The sequence below is a fragment of the Dromiciops gliroides genome, chromosome 2 (genome assembly GCF_019393635.1).
Source record: "Dromiciops gliroides isolate mDroGli1 chromosome 2, mDroGli1.pri, whole genome shotgun sequence".
Taxonomy (NCBI): Eukaryota; Metazoa; Chordata; class Mammalia; order Microbiotheria; family Microbiotheriidae; genus Dromiciops; species Dromiciops gliroides.
In genome coordinates, this window is record NC_057862.1 from 163,050,809 (window position 1) to 163,072,870 (window position 22,062).

Consider the following 22,062-nt stretch of genomic DNA (forward strand, 5'->3'; position numbering starts at 1 on the left):
GGTAATAGGGAGCTAGTAATGTTTACTGAGCAGGGGAGGGACACTATCAGACTTGTTTTAGGAACATCACTTTGGCAGCAGTGTAAAGGGAAAGACCGCAAAGAGGTAGGACTTGAAACAGGCAAATCAATTCGGAGGCTATTGCAATGGGCAAAGTTGGAGTTGATGACAACCTCCAACAGTGTGGTGGACATGGATAAAGAGGAGGAGACACATAAGATATAAGGATTTGTCAACAAATTGGGAAACTGGGGAGTCAACGATGACTCTGCATTTTATGTTATGTAACATAATTAATGCTGGAGCTTCACTAGGACAATTCCTGCTTTACAGCTAACTCAGTCTTGAAATATTATTTGTTATACGGGAAGGGGAAGGATCCTCTACCGTTCTTTCGAACTCTGACTCTATAACCTCTCTGTGCCTCAGTTTCCTCACTTCTAAAAGCCTGGGTAGATGAACTCTGGGGTCTCTCCGCTAAAGATCTATATATGATTCCCTAGGATTCACGGACCTTCCAGGGCTGAATCTCCCGCATTCCACCAGAGGGCGCAACGCAGGCGAATCCCATCAATTGTTTCCCCCAGCAAAGCCCACACGATGGCGCCAGAGGGCCCGCCCCCTTCTGTCGCGCCGTCTCGGAAGCTAGCAAGAAGCCCTGGAAGGAGAAACGTACTTCCGGAAAAGCCCTCTTCGTCACTTCCTCTCAAGCGCCCTGGTCTCTAGGAAAGGTGGCGGCTCGACTTCAAGATGCGCATAGAGAAGTGTTATTTCTGTTCCGGCCCGGTTTACCCGGGGCACGGCATGATGTTTGTCCGCAACGACTGTAAGGTCAGGCCACGGCTGGCGGGCGAGGGACTGGGGGAGGTGTTAGGTGTGGGCTCGCTGGGGTGAGCGCGTGTTGGGTCTGGCGTGCGTTCCCCGGCCCTTCGGAGGTTCCCTCCCCCAACCTCCACCACGTGACTATGCTCTCTTTAAAGGACTCGCTCACTTGCCGTAGTGTTTTGGGTCGCTTCCGGTCCCCAGCTCCTGTGTTGTGGGTAGCTTGCGGACCTGCTGCGGGTGGTCGGCGGGGCAGATCAGGCCCTGATTATGGCCAGGCCTTTGGTTGTGGTCAAGTCCCGGGCTGGTCAGGGACTGGGAGCCTCGCACCGGAGAAACGGACTTAGATAGAGAAGGCCGCCTTTTGAGCCACTTTTCACTTGGGGCTACAGGACAAGATAATTTAAACACCGAACAATTCAGTTCAATAAATATTAAGCCTCTTCCATGGAAGGGCAGGGGACACTGTTAGGTTAGGGAACAGAAACACAAAAATGAAATGGTCCTTAAGGAATTAACATCCTGCTTGGGGGATACAGTTCCATTCATTTAAATTCAACAGGCATTTGTGAAGTTCTGCTTTGTACGAGGCACTTGCTAGGGATGGGGGGGGCGGTTAGAAGGAAAAAGGAAATATACTTTGCAGTAAAGGAGCATATGTTTTATTTGGGGGTAGGGTACGGTGCAGAAACAACTCAATGCTAACAAGCATTTAATATGTACTGTGTAAATGTTGGGAGATACTAAAGACAAAAAAACGTGAAACCATTTCCTGATTTAAAGGAGTTTAGGGACCAGTAAGTAAATACAAAATTTAAAGAAAACTACTACGTGATCCCTAGAGGGAGAAATGCTAATACCTGAGGGGTGCTGAAGGGCTTCCTGGAGCAGGTGGCACTAGGGACTAAAGAGTTCTAAGAAGTGGAAGTAAGAAGGAAATGCTTTCTAAATACGAGTTGTGCCCTTGTACAAACTGGAGATCTGAATAACTTTGTAAAGCTTGGTGATGGAAAGAATGTAGTGGAATTATTATCCCTGCATTTTGTACTCTTCTTTCTTCTGCCTTATCTTTTGATTCTTAAAGAGGAGGATAAAATTGAGTAGGAAAGGTGAGGCAGGAAAGGAAGATAGTCATGTATTTGTTTATATTAATATGGGATCTATGGACAGATTTCAGAGGGTCTTTGAACTGGAATAGGAAAAAATACATTTTTATTTTCACTAACTTCTAACTGAAATTTAGAATTTCCTTCAGTTATTTAACAGCTTTTTTCTAAGAAGGGCTCTGAGAAAAATGTTAAAAACCTTTGATATAAAGCCCATCTCTCCATCCTCCATTCAGCCACTAAAGCGATTTTCTTGTAGTTTTGATCTGATCACATCATCTCAGTAAACTCCATTGGCTCCCTATTACCTCAAATACATCAAATAAAAAAATACTCTGACACATAAAACCATTGTAACCTAGCCCCCTCCCATCTTTCCAGTCTTATTATGCCCTACTCCCTACATTCTTGGATCCACTCTCTCAGTTCTGGGCATGCCTGGAATACTCTCCCTCCTCAGCTCCACCTATTAACTTCTCTTGGAAGTCCCAATTAAAATTCCATTTTTTACTGTAAACCATCCACAACTCTTCTTTTCTTTTGGTGAGGCAGTTGGGGTTAAGTGACTTGCCCAGGGTCACACAGCTAGTAAGTGTCAAGTGTCTGAGGCTGGATTTGAACTTGGGTCCTCCCAACTCCAGGGCCGGTGCTCTATCCACTTCGCAACCTAGCTGCCCCCATCCACAACTCTTAATGTTAGTGCCTTTCCTCAGTTATTTATTCGGTATATATTTGTTTGCCTATTATCTCCTCGGTTCCTTGAGGTCAGGGACTGTCTTTTGCCTCTTTTTGTATCCCCAGTACTTAGTACAATGCCTGGCATGTAGTAGGGCTTAATAAATATTTATTGACTGAACTGAGACAAAAGTTAATGTTATATTTTGCTTTTGTATATGAGAAACATCTTGATATTTTATGTACTTTATGCAGAATAGAAATCTTCTATACCTGCTGTTTTCATAGGACTGTCTTAAGGGTTAAAGAGTGTTTGCTTTTAAGTTCTCAAATCAGAAAGTTCTATATTAATGCTACAGTGGTGTGTGATGGTTGATGTCATCTATTTGTAGATCTTCTTGATACTTTTGAATTCAGCAGTTCAAACTGTTCCTTGAGTATGACTACTTGTTTGCCTGCTACCCTATTCTCATTATGAGTCACCTTCAGTAATGTACAATAAATCAGTTTCATTTTGTTTACAAAACTCCACAATGATGAAATACATTAAAAAAATTTCTCCACTGTTTCTGCAGAATGTAGAACAAATGACATTTAATGACAATTTAATTACATAATGATACTTGAATGAATAGTTTTAGTAGTACAGCATTACAAAGTTTTAGAGGGCATTGGTCTATGTTCAACTATAAAAGGAAGTTGGATTATTAGTCATTATTAAGAGACTACTAAAGAATTTTATTTATTTTTAATCAGATATGTGAATAGGTATAATTTTAAATGTAAATACAATATCCGTTTAAAAAAACCCACAACTTGTAACAAGATTTGTAATTTCATCTTTATTGGGAGCTTCAGATGAGGTATTTTCTCTACCAGTACAGTTTAACTTTTGCCCTCCAATTTAATCTCGAAGAATTGTCTGGAGCACTGAGAGGTTAAGTGATTTACCAGGGGTTAAACAGCCAGTATGTATCAGGAGGTGGAGTTGAATCCAGGACTTCATGAGTGATTCTAGCTCGCTTTATGATGCCTCTCATTTATCAAAATAACAATGCTAAAATTCAGTGAATTTTAAAATCTATTTAGCTTTTTGTTAAGATGAGAGATATTCGATTGGATTTTCACCTTCAGTATTTGAGTCCATATAAAAATATTACTTAAAAAAAACCCAATCAGCTGGCCTAGCATTTAATTGCTTTCTGTCTTTTTTCTTTCTCTTAAAGACATTTGAAATGCACAAGAGTTCTTGAGAATAAAGGGTGATTAGAAATTGACCTTACTGACTTTCTCATTCTGGGTGATTAATTTGGAGGATTTAATGTTTTTGCTTTTTGTTTTTTGTTTTTTTTTTGGTTTGGTTTGCAGGGCAATGAGGGTTAAGTGACTTGTCCAGCTAGCGTCAAGTGTCTGAGGCTGCATTTGAACTTATGTCCTCCTGAATCCAGGGCCAGTGCTTTATGCACTGCGCCACCTAGCCCCCTTATGGTTTTTTTTTTTTTGCAGAGCAGTGGGGGTTAAGTGACTTGCCCAGGGTCACACAGCTAGTAAGTGTCAAGTGTCTGAAGCCGGATTTGAACTCAGGTACTCCTGAATCCAAGGCCGGTGCTTTATCCACTGCGCCACCTAGCCACCCCATGTTTTTTAAATTTATAAAAGAGTAAATAAGTAAACCTTGACTCTATATTTCTAGTGATTCCAGCTTGTTCAGTGAATTACTCCCTGGGATTTGTTCTGAGTCAAGTGTTGCATGTGGTCCCAGATCAATTTTTAAATTAAGTGGGTGACAGGAAATAAAGTGCATAGCAGTTGTGTCTTGGTTTTAGTTAACTATGTTTGGCTTGGGACAATAACATTTTGTTTCAGGAGGAGCCTTAATGCTAACTTATTTGGTTTTATTTTTATTTTTCCTTCAGGTTTTCAGATTTTGCAAATCTAAATGCCACAAAAACTTTAAAAAGAAGCGCAATCCTCGTAAGGTCAGATGGACTAAAGCCTTCCGAAAGGCAGCTGGCAAAGAACTTACAGTGGTGAGTACAATGGACTGGGGAGTAGTCTGGATATTTTTCAAAACATTGATTTTTATCATAGCAATATGTGATAGTTGATCATCAGATGGATTCTTAGTAAAAATGATTGACTAATTTTACCTTTTAATTTTTTAAATAATCTGTAATTCTCAAGAATTGTTAAATATTATAATTCTGTAGAACTTAATAAGAGAAATAAAAGCCAGTCAAGTTACAGTGTGCAGGAGCACTCTGCTATATTTAGTCTTTTGAAAAATTCAGATTTCTTGTCATTATGAAAATAGAAGGGAACTGTGGTATGGATAATTCATTTTGGTAGATAATTTCTCCAATCCACGATTTGATATTAGATAAATGCATTTTTAGGAAATATTTGATAAAGAGTAATAGTACTATACTTAATGATTTTTAAGGAGTTTTGAGTCCATCCATGGTAACTTGCAGTATTCTAATCAGACAAAGCTGATGAAGAACCTTGCTGATATTTATTGCTAATTACTGGGGGGATACAGAGAGCTCAGTATATTATAACCTAGGGATGACTTAAGTGGCATAACTTTTGCAAAGTGCTTGAGGTACTAAAGAGTGAATTTCAATTTTTAATATTCTAAAATGGAAAAAAAAAATAGTGAAGAACTATTGAGAACACCAAAGAAAATTATGAGGGTCAGCAGAATTGAATCCTAGACAGAAAGTCAAATTAGAGGCTATACATGGTGTATAGAAAGTCTGCACAGTAAGGCCCTATCAGTCACAGAGAAGATAGGTAGATAATGGAGCATTGTTCCTGCCAACCAGAGAAGTTGCAAAACTTGTAGGTTTTTTTTTTTAGGACAAACTATTTAAAATATATAAATATATATGTGTGTGTTAAAAATTATTTAGTATTTTATTCTCTCCCAATTACATGTAAAACCCAATTTTTAACATTTGTTTTTAAAACTTTGAGTTTCAAATTATTTTCCTTCCCTCCTCATGCCCCTCTCCCCTATTGAGAGGGCAATCAATTCTATACATGCAAAACATTTCCATATTAGTCACGTTGTGAAAGTAAAACAGAAAAAAAAAACTGAAGAAAAATAAAGTTAAAAAAATGCTTTAATCTGTATTCAGATACTGTCAGTTCTATCTCTGGGGATGGATAGCATTTTGGGGGGTTGGGTAGGGCAGTAAGGGTTAAGTGACTTGTCCAAGGTCACACAGTTAGCAAGTGTCTGAGGCTGGATTTGAACTCGGGTCCTCCTGAATCCAAGGACAGTACTTTATCCACTTTAGACACTAGCTGTGTGACCCTGGGCAAGTCCCTTAACCCCAATTGCCTTTCATCTTTAGTCATCCTGATGTATATCTTGCTACTGGACCCAGATAGTTCTGGAGGAGAGAGTGAGGTTGGTGACCTTGCACAGCCCTGCCTCACTTCCCTTACTTAAATCCAATTCACTGCAAGTCATGAAATCACCCCAGTGTCATGGTCCTCTCTGAGAATGAAGGACAAACAACAGCAACAATAATAATAATCTTAAATTGTTTAGGGTAACTAAGATAACCTCTCCATAGAAGCTTTAAAATTGTAAATTCTAATCTCTTCTTGAATTGAGTTTGTGTCCCCAAGTTATTACATGATTTAAGTCATAGGATGGAGTAAATGCATAGCTGCTTGTTTCACATTTTAGAACTTCCCTCAAGAGGGTTTTTTTTTTAGGTAATTGAAGAGAGAACCTTCTAGTGCAGAGCCTTGCTTTTGTTGTTCATTTTGCCTCTGTAAATTATGTAAAGTGGTACCTGTACTTACTGTATCTACCCACAAATGAGATAATGTATGTCAAGTGCTTTGCAAACCTGAAAGTGCTGTATAAACATCCACTTTAAGTGGACAAATTGTTTGTAGTAAGGTTTGACTTAGTTAATGAACAGGCTCTCATTTAAAAATAACACTTAAAATGCCTTAAGGACATAATTAGGCAGTAAAGTATGGTATGATGTTTGAAAGTTTTAAGAATAAAAATATATAGGGAAAAAGTTGTTTTTACCACCTTCTAAGGAAACAAGAACATAGGAAATTTTAGAGCTAGGACCAGAACTCAAATCAGGGCTTCCTAATCTTCACCATGCTAAGTGACCTCTCTGTTCTATTAATCTAGGGCAGTTTGTTTATCTTATGGACAGCCCTTTATTTCCATCAACATACATGTGAAACATACTCTGTAATGCTTCTTGTCCTTATCTGGTAGCTGGCTAATTAACAAAGGAATATTCAAATCTATTCAGCCATGCCTCTAGTATGGTCACAATTGCAGTATTTTATAGGCTTCTTTAAAAAATATTAATTTACTATTTTAATTGTTCTAATGTTATCCTTTCTGGTCAAGGCTGTTCCTTATCAAGGATTATTTGTATTTTTCAGAATCAAAGAAATTAAAGTAGTTAAAAATCTATAGAGCTTTTCAGGGAAAAGCACTTTATTGTAGCAGTTACTTCAACAGTTTAAAATTTTTTTTCCAATGAATAGGCATTTATTTTCTCTGCTTCTCACCTAGCTCCCCCCTCTGCCTAAAATCGAACAATTTTTTAAAAGCAAAAGAAAACCCTCATAAACAAATATGCTTAGTCAAGCAAAACAAATGCCACGTTGGCCATGTCCCAAAGTATTCTTCTCTAGAAGGAGGTGGGTGATAATACTTCAACTTTAGTTCTTTGGAATTGTGGTATTATAGAAATTTTTAAGGAACTGAGAAGATTATCAAGATGTAATTAGACTATTAAGAAAAAATTAGGAATCTCAAGCCTTTCTGGTGAGAATCTATAACAATTTTACATATTTTTCTGCGACTCAGTCTGCTTTGGAATGTGACTTATCAGCTGTGCTCTGATTTGTACCTTTTATGTCCCACCCTAGAGGTTTATCCTTGGGAAAAAAAAATCTTTAGATGGAGAAATGCATTTGTATGGTATAAAATATAAGAAAATTTGAATTCAGGATCCTTTGTATTACCTTTTTGAGGATCATAAGCATCTTTTGAGGGATTTTCAGTTTACTAGTATCCTGTGGTTGTTTGCTAAATGAAATACTCACCTTCCTATCTCTTTCATTGATTCAGCCAAATACATATTGAGTGCTTACAGTGTGTAGGTTGATGTGGGAGATACAAAAATGAATAACAGTTTTCCTCTTCAGAGAGCGTATGATCTGACACCTACCTTCTCACAATTACCATCTGTTTACCCATTAGCTGGGGACTTCTGTCAAGTGCATGCAACCTACCTCCTTTTTAGTAATACATTAGAAATTGACTCAGATTTAACTAAACTAGAAGCCACAAAGTCACAACTAAAGTAAAAACTCAAGTTTTACTAACTTAGCAGTTTCTAGGGCATTTTAAAAGTAATTCAATAGCACAGATCTTATTTCATTAGGGAAATCTCAGTGATTTTACTTTAATTTCAGTAACTGCTGGAGTCATGCAAATATCATAAAGTCACTCTAGAATGATTAGCTTTTAGGTCTCCAGAAATAATAGCCTAATGGGATGTGGAAATCACAGGCTTAAGTGAGTAACTGCAGTGATAATTTCTGTTTGAGAAAGAGGCAGAAACAGATTGTGTGTATTTCTGTGTCTATGTTCTCACATGCATGCAGATTCCTAAAAGACTTGAATCCCTAAACAAAAAGAAGTCCAGCATCTTAAAAATCTAGCATTGTCATTTGTAAACCTGTGAATAGAATTGTAATTAAATGTTATGTGGCATAAAAAAAACTAGGAGAGTGACTTATTATTTGGATTGATCATTTTACTATTTACTGTAGATATTGTGATGATAGGACCTTAATTTCAAGTACACTAAACCCTGGAATTGCCTTTTGTGATTGAAGGGCTAGATGCTAGAGATATAAAAAGAACTTGATTTGGCCTTCATTGTATGCAAAAAGCTAAGAGGTCAAATTTAAATTGAAGATTATATTCTTTGTTTAGAATCTTGGGAAAGTTATGGCATTATGGTGATCATACTTGGATGTAAAGCTGCTCATTTTTGTTTTTTTTTTTAATATTTGCCATATTCAGTTTGAGTTGACAGTGAATAGTCATCTAGACAGCATTATGTAGGATTGGGCAAACTGGATAAGCTTAGGTGAATGACATCCACTTTTTTATGGATCTGTTGATTTCATCTGTTTACTTTTGCTTCCTGGAAGGGCCTTTCTTTCCTAAAATAGATGTCACCTTCCCTGCAAGTTAGAGACTTAGAGAGTTGTGTGGAAATTTATTGTGATGTGGGGACACTGCCTTTGGGCTGAGATTAAAAAGCCTTAGGCCCTCAGGAGTCTTCTCTGTGTAAGAGGGGCTGGTGCCCCTCCCCCTCAGCTTCTGTGGTGAAGCAGGGCCGAGGCTGCCTGGGCAGCACAGCTGGGGAAAGCCCCAGTTCCTTCTGCCCTGAGGGGAGCACAATGGCCCTTATTAAAAGCAGTCTGGTCTGGTATAACTTTGCATTTCTTATCTCTTACATTTATTTTTATAAATAAACCCTGCTTTGATTATTTAATTAAGAGGCTTCTTAATCAATTTGGGAGTGGAGCAGTGTGGAGAAATTTTTAAACAGCCGGTACTAAGTTAATAGCAGTCAGATAGCCAGCCAGTCAAACATCCACAGATTAGGCCCCCAGTTAGATTAGACCCCAGCTAGTCAGTTAAAATATTTCTACATTTGAATGGCAACCACGGAAGGGATTTATGGCCCAATTATAATTTTTCTAAAGTTATAATTTTTCTTAGATATAATTTTTTCATATAGCCCACAGTTATAAAATTTTCAGATTAGTTATAGTTAATAATTTTTTTTTTACAGTTGCTTGGGGCACTCAGAAATTTGGTGATTTGCTTTTGATCACCCAGCCTGTTTGTTAGAGGGTGGATTTGAACTTAGGTCTTCTTCACTAAAATGTCAGCTCTTAATTGTGATTTATTATGCGATATATATACAGTTCTGGGTACTGAGGGGGTATAATGTGACAACTTTGTCCTTTCCTTCTTGATCTCTTAATCCACCAAGAAAGTATGATGTCCCCAAATAAACACAGTATAGAGTGCAGAAGTGAGATATACAAAGTGGGAATTCCCTGGAGGGAAGGGATCACTTATGGTGAATGTTAGTCTGCATAGCTGGGATGGCTATTTGTTCAAAAAAAGATTTTTATAATATTTTTCCCCCTCCCTAACTTAGTGTTTTCAATCACTAGCATTTTAATCTCTTACTTTTTTTTTTTTAAACATTAGCCAGTTTGTGTTGAAATTAGTGTTTTGGGTACTCTAGAAAATTTTTTTTTAATGCTGAGGAAACTGTCAATGAATTGATAATGTCAGTAGTTTTTTTCTCTAAGCCTGTCAATGTTTATTTGATAAATTCAGTGAAGATTTTAATAGTGTTAAATTCTGTATAAATGGATGTAGTAGTGATAGTTGTCATTTATGAGAGGTCATAAATAGAAGCAAAGTGCTAACCTTGGTGGATTTCCTTTGAATACTATTTTTCAATATCAATATTTACATCAGTATCTAATAGCATAATTAATGACACTTTCATCATAATTTTCAACTCTAAACATTTAAAAATATTTTGAGATTGACTTGATCTTATTTGCAGCTGTCTCTGCTCTAAATTTTTCTAACTCCAATAGATTATGGGAACAATTTATTTAGAATGATATATTAGCTACATTTTTTTACGTTTTTACAGCTTCCTTAACACTTTAGATTTTGTCTTTTTCCATCCTTTTCTCTATTCCTCCTGACTCAGAAAGAAGTGTTCCTCTTCCCCTATCTCATCCTTCCTTCCTTTTCTGCCATTTTAGATATCCTGCTCTATCCTTCCTCTGTTGTATTTTCAGTCTCTCCTCTATTCTCGTCTTTTATATCCTCATTACAGAATATTCTTATTGGTTTTTTTTTTTCCGTTATTACCAACACTCTTTTAAGAGTAGTCTGGGGGCAGCTAGGTGGCGCAGTGGATAGAGCACCAGCCTTGGATTCAGGAGGACCTGAGTTCAAATCTGGCCTCCGACACATAACATTTTCTAGCTGTGTGACCCTGGACAAGTCACTTAACCCCAATTGCCTCACTAAAAGAAAAAAGGAAAAAAAAAAGAGTAGTCTGACCAGCTGGCTTTTAATTTTCCACTAACTCTTTGCAATATGGCTTCTGCTCCCCTGACATGCTGAAATCATTCCTTCAAAGGTCATCAGGTAACTGTTAGTGGTCTTTTTTTTCAAATTTCATCCTATGTCTGAGTTTGTATACCACTAATAAATGACCCTCCTTTTTGAAATTTTTCTCTCCCTTGAATTCTTTGATAATGTACTCTCCTGGTACATTTTTTTAAAAAGTCTTTTTTGTACTATTTTCTAAATACTATTATTCCCCCTGATTCTGTTCTTGGCCCTCTTTTCCTACATTTGATCTTGCAGAAACCCCGTGATAACAATATTTACTTATATTTGTATAAGATTTATAATGTGCTTTAGCTTGATGTAGCATATGTATCACTATCCCCATTTTATAGATGAGGGAACTGAAGCTCAGAAAAATTAAGTGACCTGGCAATGATCAAACAACTAGTAAATGTGAGAGCATGAACTCCTGGGTCTCCTACTGGCTCTGTATTCTTGGCCAATTTGGGCTAAGAACATGTGAAATATTTTTTCCATAATATAACTTCTTTTACCACCTAACACTCAACTAACAATTCCGTATTGATGCCTTGCAGATTTTGATTTCCAGAATGCGCTCACATGTGCTCTCTCTCCCTCTCTGAATATCTCTACCTCAAGGTGGCATTTCCACCTTGGTGTTTTCAAAACCAAGCTAATGAACCTTTCCCCCAAATCTTCTTTTGACTTCTCTCTTTCTCATAATAGTACCACTTTCTTCACTGGCACTCAGACTTAAATTGCAGTGTAAATCTCTTTTGACTTTAGCCTTCCTTGCATCATAAAAATAAACATTGCTGATTTTGCCCCTTAAATGTTTTGCATACATTCTTTTTCTTTATTTCTGCTATTACTATCATGGTTTAAGCACTTACTATCACTCTTTCTTGGACTCTTGCATTAATCTTTTAACTTGTTTTGTCTTCAGTTTCTCTACCTTCTAGTCCATCCTTACATATTGCTACCAAATTAATCTTTAAGTACAGCTTTGATTCCATTACATCTCTGTTCAAGAAGCTTCTGTGATTGTACTCCCCACTTGCTGCCAATAAAGTTGAAACTTCTTATTTTGCTATTTAAGACCCCTTCAATTTTGCCCAACCTAACTTCCCAGCATTATCTTCCATTAACCCCTTTTGTACTTTCCAGACTTTAAGGTCAGGAAGGAAATAAGCATTTGTTGTCTTCTGTATGCCAATCACTATGCTAAGTCCTGAGTATGCAAAGACAATAATAGTTTCTCTCCTCAGTGGCTCACATTCAGATGGAGATAGCATGCAAACAACTATATACATATAAGATATATATACAGGATAAATTCAAGGTAGTCTTAGATATAAAGCACTAGAATTGAAGAGGACTGGGAAAAGCTTCTTGTAAAAGATCAAATTTGAATGAAGTCAGAGATATGCCTGCCACTTTCTTCCTTTCAGGCCTTGACTCATCTTCTGTTTTTAGAGTGATCCTCTCTCCATCTTTCTAGAATGAACCCTCCATGTTCATTTTTCCACCCATCCTTTAAGACCTGACTCAGATGGCACCTTTTAAATTAGATCTTCTGTTCTCCTATAGTACAAAAGTATCCTACAGGTATTCTTCAACTCCTATTCTCAATGCCTTTTGCTTTCAATTCTATCTTGTATTCTCTTCATTTATGTATATCTTATTGCCCTCTACTCTGTAAGCCCTTTGGGTAGGGACTATGGCTTATTCTTTTTTATTTCCACAATAGCTAGCCGTGTCTCCCATATAGTTGAGTGAATGGATAAAAATGCTTCTACTGGGGTCATTATATAATAAGAAATTAATGTGCTTGGTTTGACATAGTTTGATCTGTTTGTAAAAGATGCTATTTTAACTATTTGTTCAAATTAAAGTTTCTATCTCATAAATGCATAACTTTTCTTTTTTTTCTATGCAGGATAATTCATTTGAATTTGAAAAACGTAGAAATGAGCCTGTCAAATACCAGAGAGAACTATGGAATAAGACAGGTAACATGCAAGGGATTTATAAGGCTCTTCAAGTCAGACTGATTTGTTATGTGGCTTTGTTGATAAAGGAACTCTCCCCACCCCCACTAAATTGCAACTCCTCTATAACACTGTGGGTGATTATGTCTTAGCTACCTTTGGTTTAGAGAAATTAATAAGTAATACTTTATTTAATGCCAAAGTATAACTATCTAGATAATGTTTTTATTAAGATGTGTAGAAGAGTTTGCCTACAAATTTTCTTTATAACGAGATTGTGTTAAGGGCTAAAATTCTAGCTAAACTGTCTAAAATATCTAATGAGTGGTCGCCAATAAATTATAAGCTTTAGCAAGAGTTAGACTTTTAAGCATTTATTAAGGAGAATAAGAATTTGGTAAAGAGAGAGAAAAAGGCCTAGATTCCTATCTATTAAAGGGAGAGCACATTTCTAGCTCCCTTCTCCGCCAGAGTCCAGAGGAAAGAGAGCGAGACTGAGCACCAGTCTCTTCCTTCCTCCTCCCACTAGCCCGCGTCACTTCCTGACTCCTGGTCTTGCCCTCAAAGACCTTCCCTTCATGGGCAGAACTCCTCTACAGTAAGTATCCAGCAGGTGGCGTTATTCCAATCGTTACAGTCCCCCCTGTTGTTCCTCAAGAAACAAAATGTTTCCTTGACGGAACAGTAAAAACAATATGATAACTATTGCTAACTAATAATATGTGAACAACAATATAGAAAAGGAAGAGAGGAAAGTTTTGTCCAGAGGGGCAATTTTTTTTGTCCTCATGAACCGACGCTTTGACATTAGTCTTGCAAAGGGAGGGCCTCTGCAGAGAATACATGTTACAGATGGTGTATATTACAACAGAAAGAGAAAAAAAACCAACAAAAACAACAAATCAAAACTGTTCATTTAAAGTCTCTGAAAGTCTTTTCTCAGATGTCCTCTAGGTGTAGTCGTGGAATGGAAGTCTTTTCAGGGGTTGATGTGTGGATGCTGGTAATCAGCCAGGAAAATTTCCTACAAAATTGAGCTTAACACAACTTTAAAATAGCTTTATCAATAATCAAATCAAACAATGAAAGTTCTCAAAAACATGTCTAAGGGAATTCAGAATCTTAGTTGTTACACATGAAACATATAATAAAACAAAAATTGAACCATTCTTTAAAATTATAATATTACTATAGTCCCCCCCTTATGGAGGGTAATTGAGAAGACAATTGCTGCGATATTAATTATTAAAAATAATTTTTTATCTTTGTTTCATCACTTTTTGCATCATCTGCCTAATTATCCTCATGCCATTATGAGAAATTAAAAAATCTAATATAATTGGTAACAGGTGTCAAGGCCAAATTCAACACTGTATTTATCATGACACCTGAGATAATTATGGGGGTTACCATAAAAGAACAGAGAAATGATGGGATATGAGCATTCCCACACTTGAGCAATATATACTGCCCATGCAGTATGCCAGGTCTAAAATAGGTGGATGGAATATATGTCCATGCCACCGAACATATTGGAGGAAACTGAGTCAGACTTAATCAGATGCATGGGATTGAGATGTCCATGGCATCAGGCATATAGGAGGGAGCATAGAAGCCAGGTGTAGGAGCGAGATGGGTGGGATGAATACTTCCAGCCATCTGTACAATATTGTGGGGAAAAATAAAATAAAATATTAAACCAAGAGAATCCAACCTCAACATTTGTCAAAAGCCGTTCCCTCGGCCATACCTTGACTTCATGCATGTCTCCCCTCATGTGACAGTTCAGTGTCTGCTCTTGCATGTATTCCTCTTGTGATTGGATGGCATCTTGGCCAACTGGCATCTGATAACTCAGAATAAAGGCAATTAATGTCTTAAATGATAAGTTCCCATAATGCAAGTCTCATATGGATTTAAAAATTGAGGATAATAAATGATTGCAAAAAATGTGAATACATCTTGACTCAGAACACAATATATAATTATGCAACAATTTCAAATAATACCCCTTTTTTTTTACTTAGTATACAATTACTTTTGTGAAAAATCAGAACATACTTAAATACAAGTTAAAGCACAACAGAATCTCAAAGAACTTTTTTTTTTTGAAAAAAGAAAACTTTTACAAATGTTCCTCTCTCTCTCTTTTTTTTTTTGGGAATATGCTTATCAAAAATAATACTTCTAGAATCAATTTACACTTGCCATGGCAACCAATTTGCCAGGGAAATGCTTTAAAGAGTTTGATCAAATAATCAGTTGAGGAAAAAAAAAATAACAAAAACAAACAACTCAGAATATGGGAGCACAATACTCCTAGAATTAACATTGTATTATGAAATCAAAACCATGTTTCAAAATTAGATAGATGAATGAATAGAAGAAGATACACGTGGAACAATAAAAGACAATTTCCTTGTGTGAGTAAGTTGCTGGCTCTTTTAACAAAAATAAAAAGAAAAATAGAAAATCCACAAAAACAAAGCATTAACATGATCTTATCTCCCATTTGTCTGGTTAAACAGACCAAAATCAAAAATAGGATAATTAGGGAGTTTAAAAGGTCCATTCGAAAAAATTCAAAGGAAAAACACAGCCAGTACACCAGTACTTAGCAGTTAAAGGGAGAGGGAGGGGAAATTTCTTACCCAACCAGCAGATCAGAAGAAGACTGAGGGTTAGCTTTCCTCTTCGTGGTCACCATCTGTTAAGGGCTAAAATTCTAGCTAAACTGTCTAAAATATCTAATGAGTGGTCGCCAATAAATTATAAGCTTTAGCAAGAGTTAGACTTTTAAGCATTTATTAAGGAGAATAAGAATTTGGTAAAGAGAGAGAAAAAGGCCTAGATTCCTATCTATTAAAGGGAGAGCACATTTCTAGCTCCCTTCTCCGCCAGAGTCCAGAGGAAAGAGAGCGAGACTGAGCACCAGTCTCTTCCTTCCTCCTCCCACTAGCCCGCGTCACTTCCTGACTCCTGGTCTTGCCCTCAAAGACCTTCCCTTCATGGGCAGAACTCCTCTACAGTAAGTATCCAGCAGGTGGCGTTATTCCAATCGTTACAATTGGGGGCAGGCAAGGGAAAAAAACTGGAATATTGATATTACTAATTTAATATTCTTTATTGATCCAAAGCTACTTTGTTATTTTAGGAGTATAAAAATGTATAATATGGTTTGCTCATAAAATTTTCATAAAAAATATATTTCATTAAAATAAAATTTCAAACGAACTTACTGGTCTTTTAAAATGCTGTTTTTATTACATTCTTAGGTATTTTTATGAGAATCAGAAAACTTTGAACACAAGAAAGAACTGATGTTAAATAGGAGTCCCCTATTTGTAGATAATAGGTCTTGATCTGACAGGTCATAAAACTAAATAATTTCTAGTTAATGTTCCTTTCCTTATTGTATGGACATTTCTGTTGGGGATTGTGAATATGTCTGAACTTCTCTATATCTATAGCACTTTCATTGGGAGGATCTAGTAGGTCTTCACAAGAACATTGGAGATGCTTGCAAAACAAAGAAAATGTTTTCTTTTGGGCTTGATGCTTTCACTATGGCACATGGTTACTTGAAAATACTCGTTTCAGAAAATTATTCATGGGCAAAAGGGCTGTGGACAGGGCAGAGGTTTTCCATATTTACTGACTTTAACTTTAGTCACCGGGAGCTCTCTGTCAGCAGTTTTCTATGCTTCAGTTTTGTTATTTTCATATACTTCAAGGCACCTTAAGTGTCGAGGTGGATAGAGTGCTATTCTAGGAATCAGAAAGACCTGAGTTCAAATACAGCCTCAGACACTTATTAGCTTTGTGACCTTGGGCAAGTCACTTACCTTCTTCCATTTGCCTTAGTTTCCTTATCTGTAAAATGGGGATAATAAGAAAAAACACCTACTTCCCAGAGTTGTTATGAGGATCAAATAAAGTAATTTTTAAAAAGTTTTTTACAGACCATAAAGCTCTGAATGCTAGTTATTGTTATTATTCAGAAAACTGAAAACTTTGTCTATGTTGATAGAAGCTTCTGTACCTTTTCACATGTTAATTTAATTTTTGATTTATTTATCAACATAGGCCAGTTTCACAGCTTGCAAATGATGGTGGAATCTGAAGTAAATGAAAAATAAGAAAAGTTAGAGGATGTGCTTTGCGAATATCTTTCTGGATCTTATGTTTCAGGAGAGAGATATGCTTGTCAGAATCCCACATGGCATTCTTTGACCAAACATGCTGTGATATTTGAAAGCACTTTTTTCAGCATCAAGTCCTAAATGTGTACTGCTTAGTTTGTAGTCTGGTTCATTCCTATTGCGGTACTTTTCCTTTCTTTGAATCTTGGATTCAGAAATTTTGTAGGAGCATGAATTTGTCTCCTTTGTTAATGCTTTTACTTTCACCTGTGCTTCTAAGTAGTGGTACAACTGTGTTCTATATTCTCAAAACTTGCTTTTCTACATATGTTATTTTTATTATTTGATCCTTACCTTAATCCTTGGAGAGGTAGTCAGGTAGGTAGTATCCTCATTTTGCAGAAGATGTAATTGCAGCTTGCTGAGGTTTGGTGACTTGCAAGTATGCTATAGTTGGCACTAGAATCTGGGTTTTCTGTAAATTTTCTAGCCCAGCACTCCTAACATTTTAACCCATAAAATTTTTCTGCAAGGTTTCAGTATAAGTGTGTTAGTCCTTGCAGTATTTTCTTACTGCTTATTGGGGACAGCAGCTCCAGTTTTGTTTTTACATGCTTTATAACTGAGATATTTTGTATAGTCTTCATTAAATAGCATTCATGATGTCATTAAGAAGCAAGTGTAAGCTAAGCAGTGCACATACTTTTGAATAGATAAATATCTATCCATTATTATAATTCCCTTCCTTCTTTTGTTTTCCTGGTATTGTTAGTTGGTAAAGCATATTCTGTAACCCTCTTTAACTTTAGGCCTTCACATTCTTTGCAACTACAGTGTGTCATCTCCTTGTTAAAATACTTCTTTAAGATCAAAACTGAACAAGGGGCAGCTAGGTGGCGCAGTGGATAGAACACTGGCCCTGGAGTCAGGAGTACCTGAGTTCAAATCCAGCCTCAGACACTTAACACTTACTAGCTGTGAGACCCTGGGCAAGTCACTTAACCCCAATTGCCTCACTAAAAAAAACCACACACACACAAGATCAAAACTGAACAGCCTTTAAGCTTCTTAAAAAATTAAGAGAAACGGTATTTATGAAAGGATGAATTAATGAGGAATAATTAAGAATTTGTAACATATCAGCAGATGTCCACATTATCCCCAGTTTTTTGTGGTGGTGATGTTTGAAATCACTGTTTCAATTTCAGTGTTTTCTAAATTAGGAACTCTAGGATAATGAACAAAAATTTTACATTAAAGGACAGGTGCATTTAAATTTCAGGGGTTGAAAGCATATGCTTATGTTAGAGTTTTGTAAATATATTTTTATCTTTTTTTATTGCAGTTGATGCCATGAAGAGAGTAGAAGAGATCAAACAAAAACGTCAAGCTAAATTTATAATGAACAGGTAGGAATATTTGAGTAAAGTAACTATAGTTATACTATATATAACATTGTCCTGATGAACATTTTTAATGTTTTAGATCCGATTTCATTTTTAATACCTCAAAATACTTTTGTAACATTGTTTGACCAGTTACTCAAGTACAGTATTACTTGTATGGTATTAATCAGTTTGTATTGTTTTAAGTGGTGTGTTTTCAACGAATCATTTGAAGTTTATCAAACTGTAGTATTGGAAAATAATTGCTGCAGAAATTCCCTGGGTTGTTGGTGTTGTTTAGAAAGGCTATCTTATTGCAGAGGGAAAAATGTACTTCACTTCCTAGCCTTTATTTGTAAGAATTAGGAGAAAGGGGACATCTGATGTTTAAGTGTCATTCATTCCATGAACTGAGAATTCATCGACTATTTACATTGTGCTTAGATGCTCTGGCAGTTTCACAAGAAATAGGACAACAGTCTTTCCTTATAAGAATCTTGCAAGTCTATCATATACAGCATATAATTAGAGAAAAGGGCAATAATTAGTAAAGCCCTAATTGTGTGATGAAATTTCTAAAGTCCTGAGATATATAAGAGCAATACTAATTAAAGACTATAGAAATCCATTATGGCTAGAGTGGTCAGGAAGCATGTTTCCCCTATATGGGACTAATTTTTAACAGTTCAACAACATAGATTTATTTATCAAGTATTTAGTGAATACCTAGTCTATAGGTCATCCCAAAAATCTTAGTGCAGTTTTATGTTAGTAAAGCCAAATATAAAGACATATATAAAGTTCTTGTTGCAGCACAAAGATGAAACAGTTTCTACTGTTAGGTAGACTTACAGTTTAGTTTGGGAGCCAAGGGCTAGCCACGTGGAACAATTAAATAACATTCTGTGCCAGAACAAATGTTCAGGCAATATGGACTGGACTGATTGAGGAGCCTTGGGGAGTAGGCCCTAAGTGCTGTTTCCCTACATTAGGAATGTCTCAATTAGTATTTAACATTAGTTAAGTATAGGCATTCCTAGTTGTTGGTTGGCTTAATAATAAAATTTGGACACTGTATAATGAGTACTGCTTCTTAATGAGATTATTATTCCAAATTGTGATGCTATTTTGTATTTCCTACCTTAGGTTAAAGAAGAGCAAAGAACTACAGAAAGTCCAGGCCATCAATGAAGTCAAACAAAACATCCACCTTATCCGAGCACCTCTTGCAGGTAAATACGGTACATGTGGGCTCTTTTTAAAGCAAGACTGGATTTATTGGCAAGATAAATTAGGGGAGCAGGTTGTTACTATATTGAGGTTTTTGTTGCATCTATAAAGGGATTTTTGCTGTACTTGTGATACTTGAAAAATGTTTATTACAGTCTTGGTTGCACAAAATATCTTAAAAATAATGCTGATAATATTTGTACACATATAATTTATACCTGTCATCTGATTTTGGCCAAAGAGTAATATTTTAAACTACAGCTTTCCCTTTGAGTTCATCTAACTACTTTTTGTTACATGAGTTTGTTACATGAACCATTTGGTCAGTTTGGGGCATGGTAAATTGATATAAATTTATACCCCAAATAATTTTTAGAGAGCAGAGACAGGTAGAATTTGCTTTCAAACTAGATTCCAGAATGTTTAAGTCTTAGCATAGGACAGCTTCTGTTATAACAAATATTGAGTGGTAACATCTGTATAACAAAAAGATTTCTAATGCCTAGCCTATGGCCCACTTCTTTCAAAGAATATTCTTATAAAAATTACTTGTATAACAAGAAGTTTGAAGTCTCCTGAATTCACAGTAAAAACTTCTAGGTAATTCAGATTTATAACTGGTAGATAATGATATTGGACTGGTAGAAGGTGACTTTGAGACATAACTTTTTTTCAAATAGTTGAATGCATATTTCAAAGTACACGACTCCTGTAGAGAATGTGGTTATGAATTCTGAGGTCACGAGATGATTTTTTTCCCTACTTTTTTTTTTAAGGCAAAGGAAAACAGTTGGAAGAAAAAATGGTGCTCAAATTACAACAGGATGTGGACATGGAAGATGGTTCTTAGAAATCTTAATGTTCTGCAAACTTCACTTTGTATCTCTCAAAAATATTTTTCAGAACCTTGGAACTCTTGTGCATCATTGATTTATTTTTCACATTAGTTCAGTAAAATCAGAGAACATTTAAAAGACATTTCTTCCACATTGTTGTCTGTAAACTATCAAATTATGGGGAGTGTGTATTTCAAGGTCAAAGATACATTGAATGGGTGCTCTTTTGTAAGTCATGATCATGCTATTTGTAATTACAGAAGTGCATAGAAACAATATGGTTGTATCATTTGGATAATGACTTCCAACATTTATCTAATGCCATAATTACATTGTACTTTAAGGTCACTGATGTATAAAATAAAACATTTCTTTTAATGTCCTCCCTTTATTGTCCTGGGAGCGGAATAGAACTGTTTATTGAATTAAGTTTGTACAGTAATTGGTTATAAATGATCTTACTATCAGCTAAAGTTTTACTATTTTGTTTTGCTATTCTCTTATTAGAACAATTGAATGCAGAATACTTTAATTTTATAAGCAGCACAAACATTCTGGTTGCTTTGGCTGTGGTTGGATGGCTTGGTTGAAGATGCGGTTATTCATCACTGAAGTGGCATTAGCCTTGTTCATTTGCATTTTGTATTGTCCTCAAGTCCCATTTTAGGATGCTGGGTTAGGGAAGTTTCATTTTTCTAGCACAGGAATAGTTTTAGAGAAAGAATCCCAATAGTTTTTTTTTTCCTAGAGATTTTTTGTGACCTTTCTTTAGGAAAATTGAATTATGCAAGTAGCATCTTATTATTACATAAGATAAGTTACCATTTAATTTAGACTTAGGAGTCTGTCTGATGGGCATCCACTACACATACAATTTTGCTAATGATTGAACCCAAGTGAAATAGCATAGAGGGAAAAGAAAAGATGACTACCCAGGACAGACCATTGGGAGTTCCCCACACTTAGGTTTGAGTCAACCTCTGATGTTCTCTTTATGAAGATGAGTCCCAGATCTATTTATCCCTAACCTTTCCAACTTCCAGTCTTACATTTCCAGCTACCTGTAGGACATTTTGAACTGGATTTCCCAAGGGCATCTCAAACTCAATATGTCTAAAACTGAACTCACCTTTCTCCCTAAGCCTGCTCCTCTCTTTCCTGCCCCCATTAAGAACTTCCCTATTACTATTTTTTGTTGTTGTTTTGGTTTGTTTTTTTGCAGGGCAATGAGGGTTAAGTGACTTGCCCAGGGTTACGCCCTGAGTGTCAAGTGTCTGAGGCTGGATTTGAACTCAGGTCCTCCTGAATCCAGGGCCAGTGCTTTATCCACTTCACTACCTAGCTGCCCCACCCTATTACTATTTGAAAGCACTGCCATCCTCCCAGTCATCAATGTTCCTAGTCTAGGTGTCTTCCTTTGCTCCTTATTACTCCCTCCCCGTGCCTCCTTCTCTCTCTGACACTGCCACCACCCTGGTGAAGGCAGGCACTTCATGCCTGGACTAATGTAATAGCTTGCTGGTGGGTCTATCTGCCTCAGGTCTCCATTCCAATCTGTTTTCTACTCAGCTGTCAAAAAGTTCTTAAAAGGAAAACCTGACCCTATCACTCCCCTCTTCCATTAAAAAATCTCCAGTGGCTCCCCTTTACTTCCAGTATCAAA

General features: G+C 36.5%; 1 protein-coding gene across 1 annotated transcript; it reads left to right on the top strand.

Annotated features, from left to right (window-relative positions):
• The first annotated feature begins 685 nt into the window (after positions 1-685).
• RSL24D1 (ribosomal L24 domain containing 1) lies at positions 686-20,781 on the top strand. The gene is made up of 6 exons (XM_043988188.1): positions 686-831; positions 4,520-4,633; positions 12,755-12,827; positions 18,294-18,357; positions 19,480-19,565; positions 20,340-20,781. The coding sequence occupies exons 1-6, from the start codon at positions 751-753 to the stop codon at positions 20,411-20,413; spliced, it is 492 nt and encodes a 163-aa protein (XP_043844123.1). The 5' UTR covers positions 686-750; the 3' UTR covers positions 20,414-20,781.
• Positions 20,782-22,062: the final 1,281 nt, after the last annotated feature.

What these genes read in the sequence shown, in the direction of transcription:
- RSL24D1 (XM_043988188.1), top strand. Translation starts at nt 751, where the DNA reads ATGCGCATAGAGAAGTGTTATTTCTGTTCCGGCCCGGTTTACCCGGGG. An exon ending in TTGTCCGCAACGACTGTAAG is followed by an intron (nt 832 to 4,519) that starts GTCAGGCCACGG and finishes TTTTTCCTTCAG; the next exon opens with GTTTTCAGATTTTGCAAATC. An exon ending in GCTAAATTTATAATGAACAG is followed by an intron (nt 18,358 to 19,479) that starts GTAGGAATATTT and finishes TTCCTACCTTAG; the next exon opens with GTTAAAGAAGAGCAAAGAAC.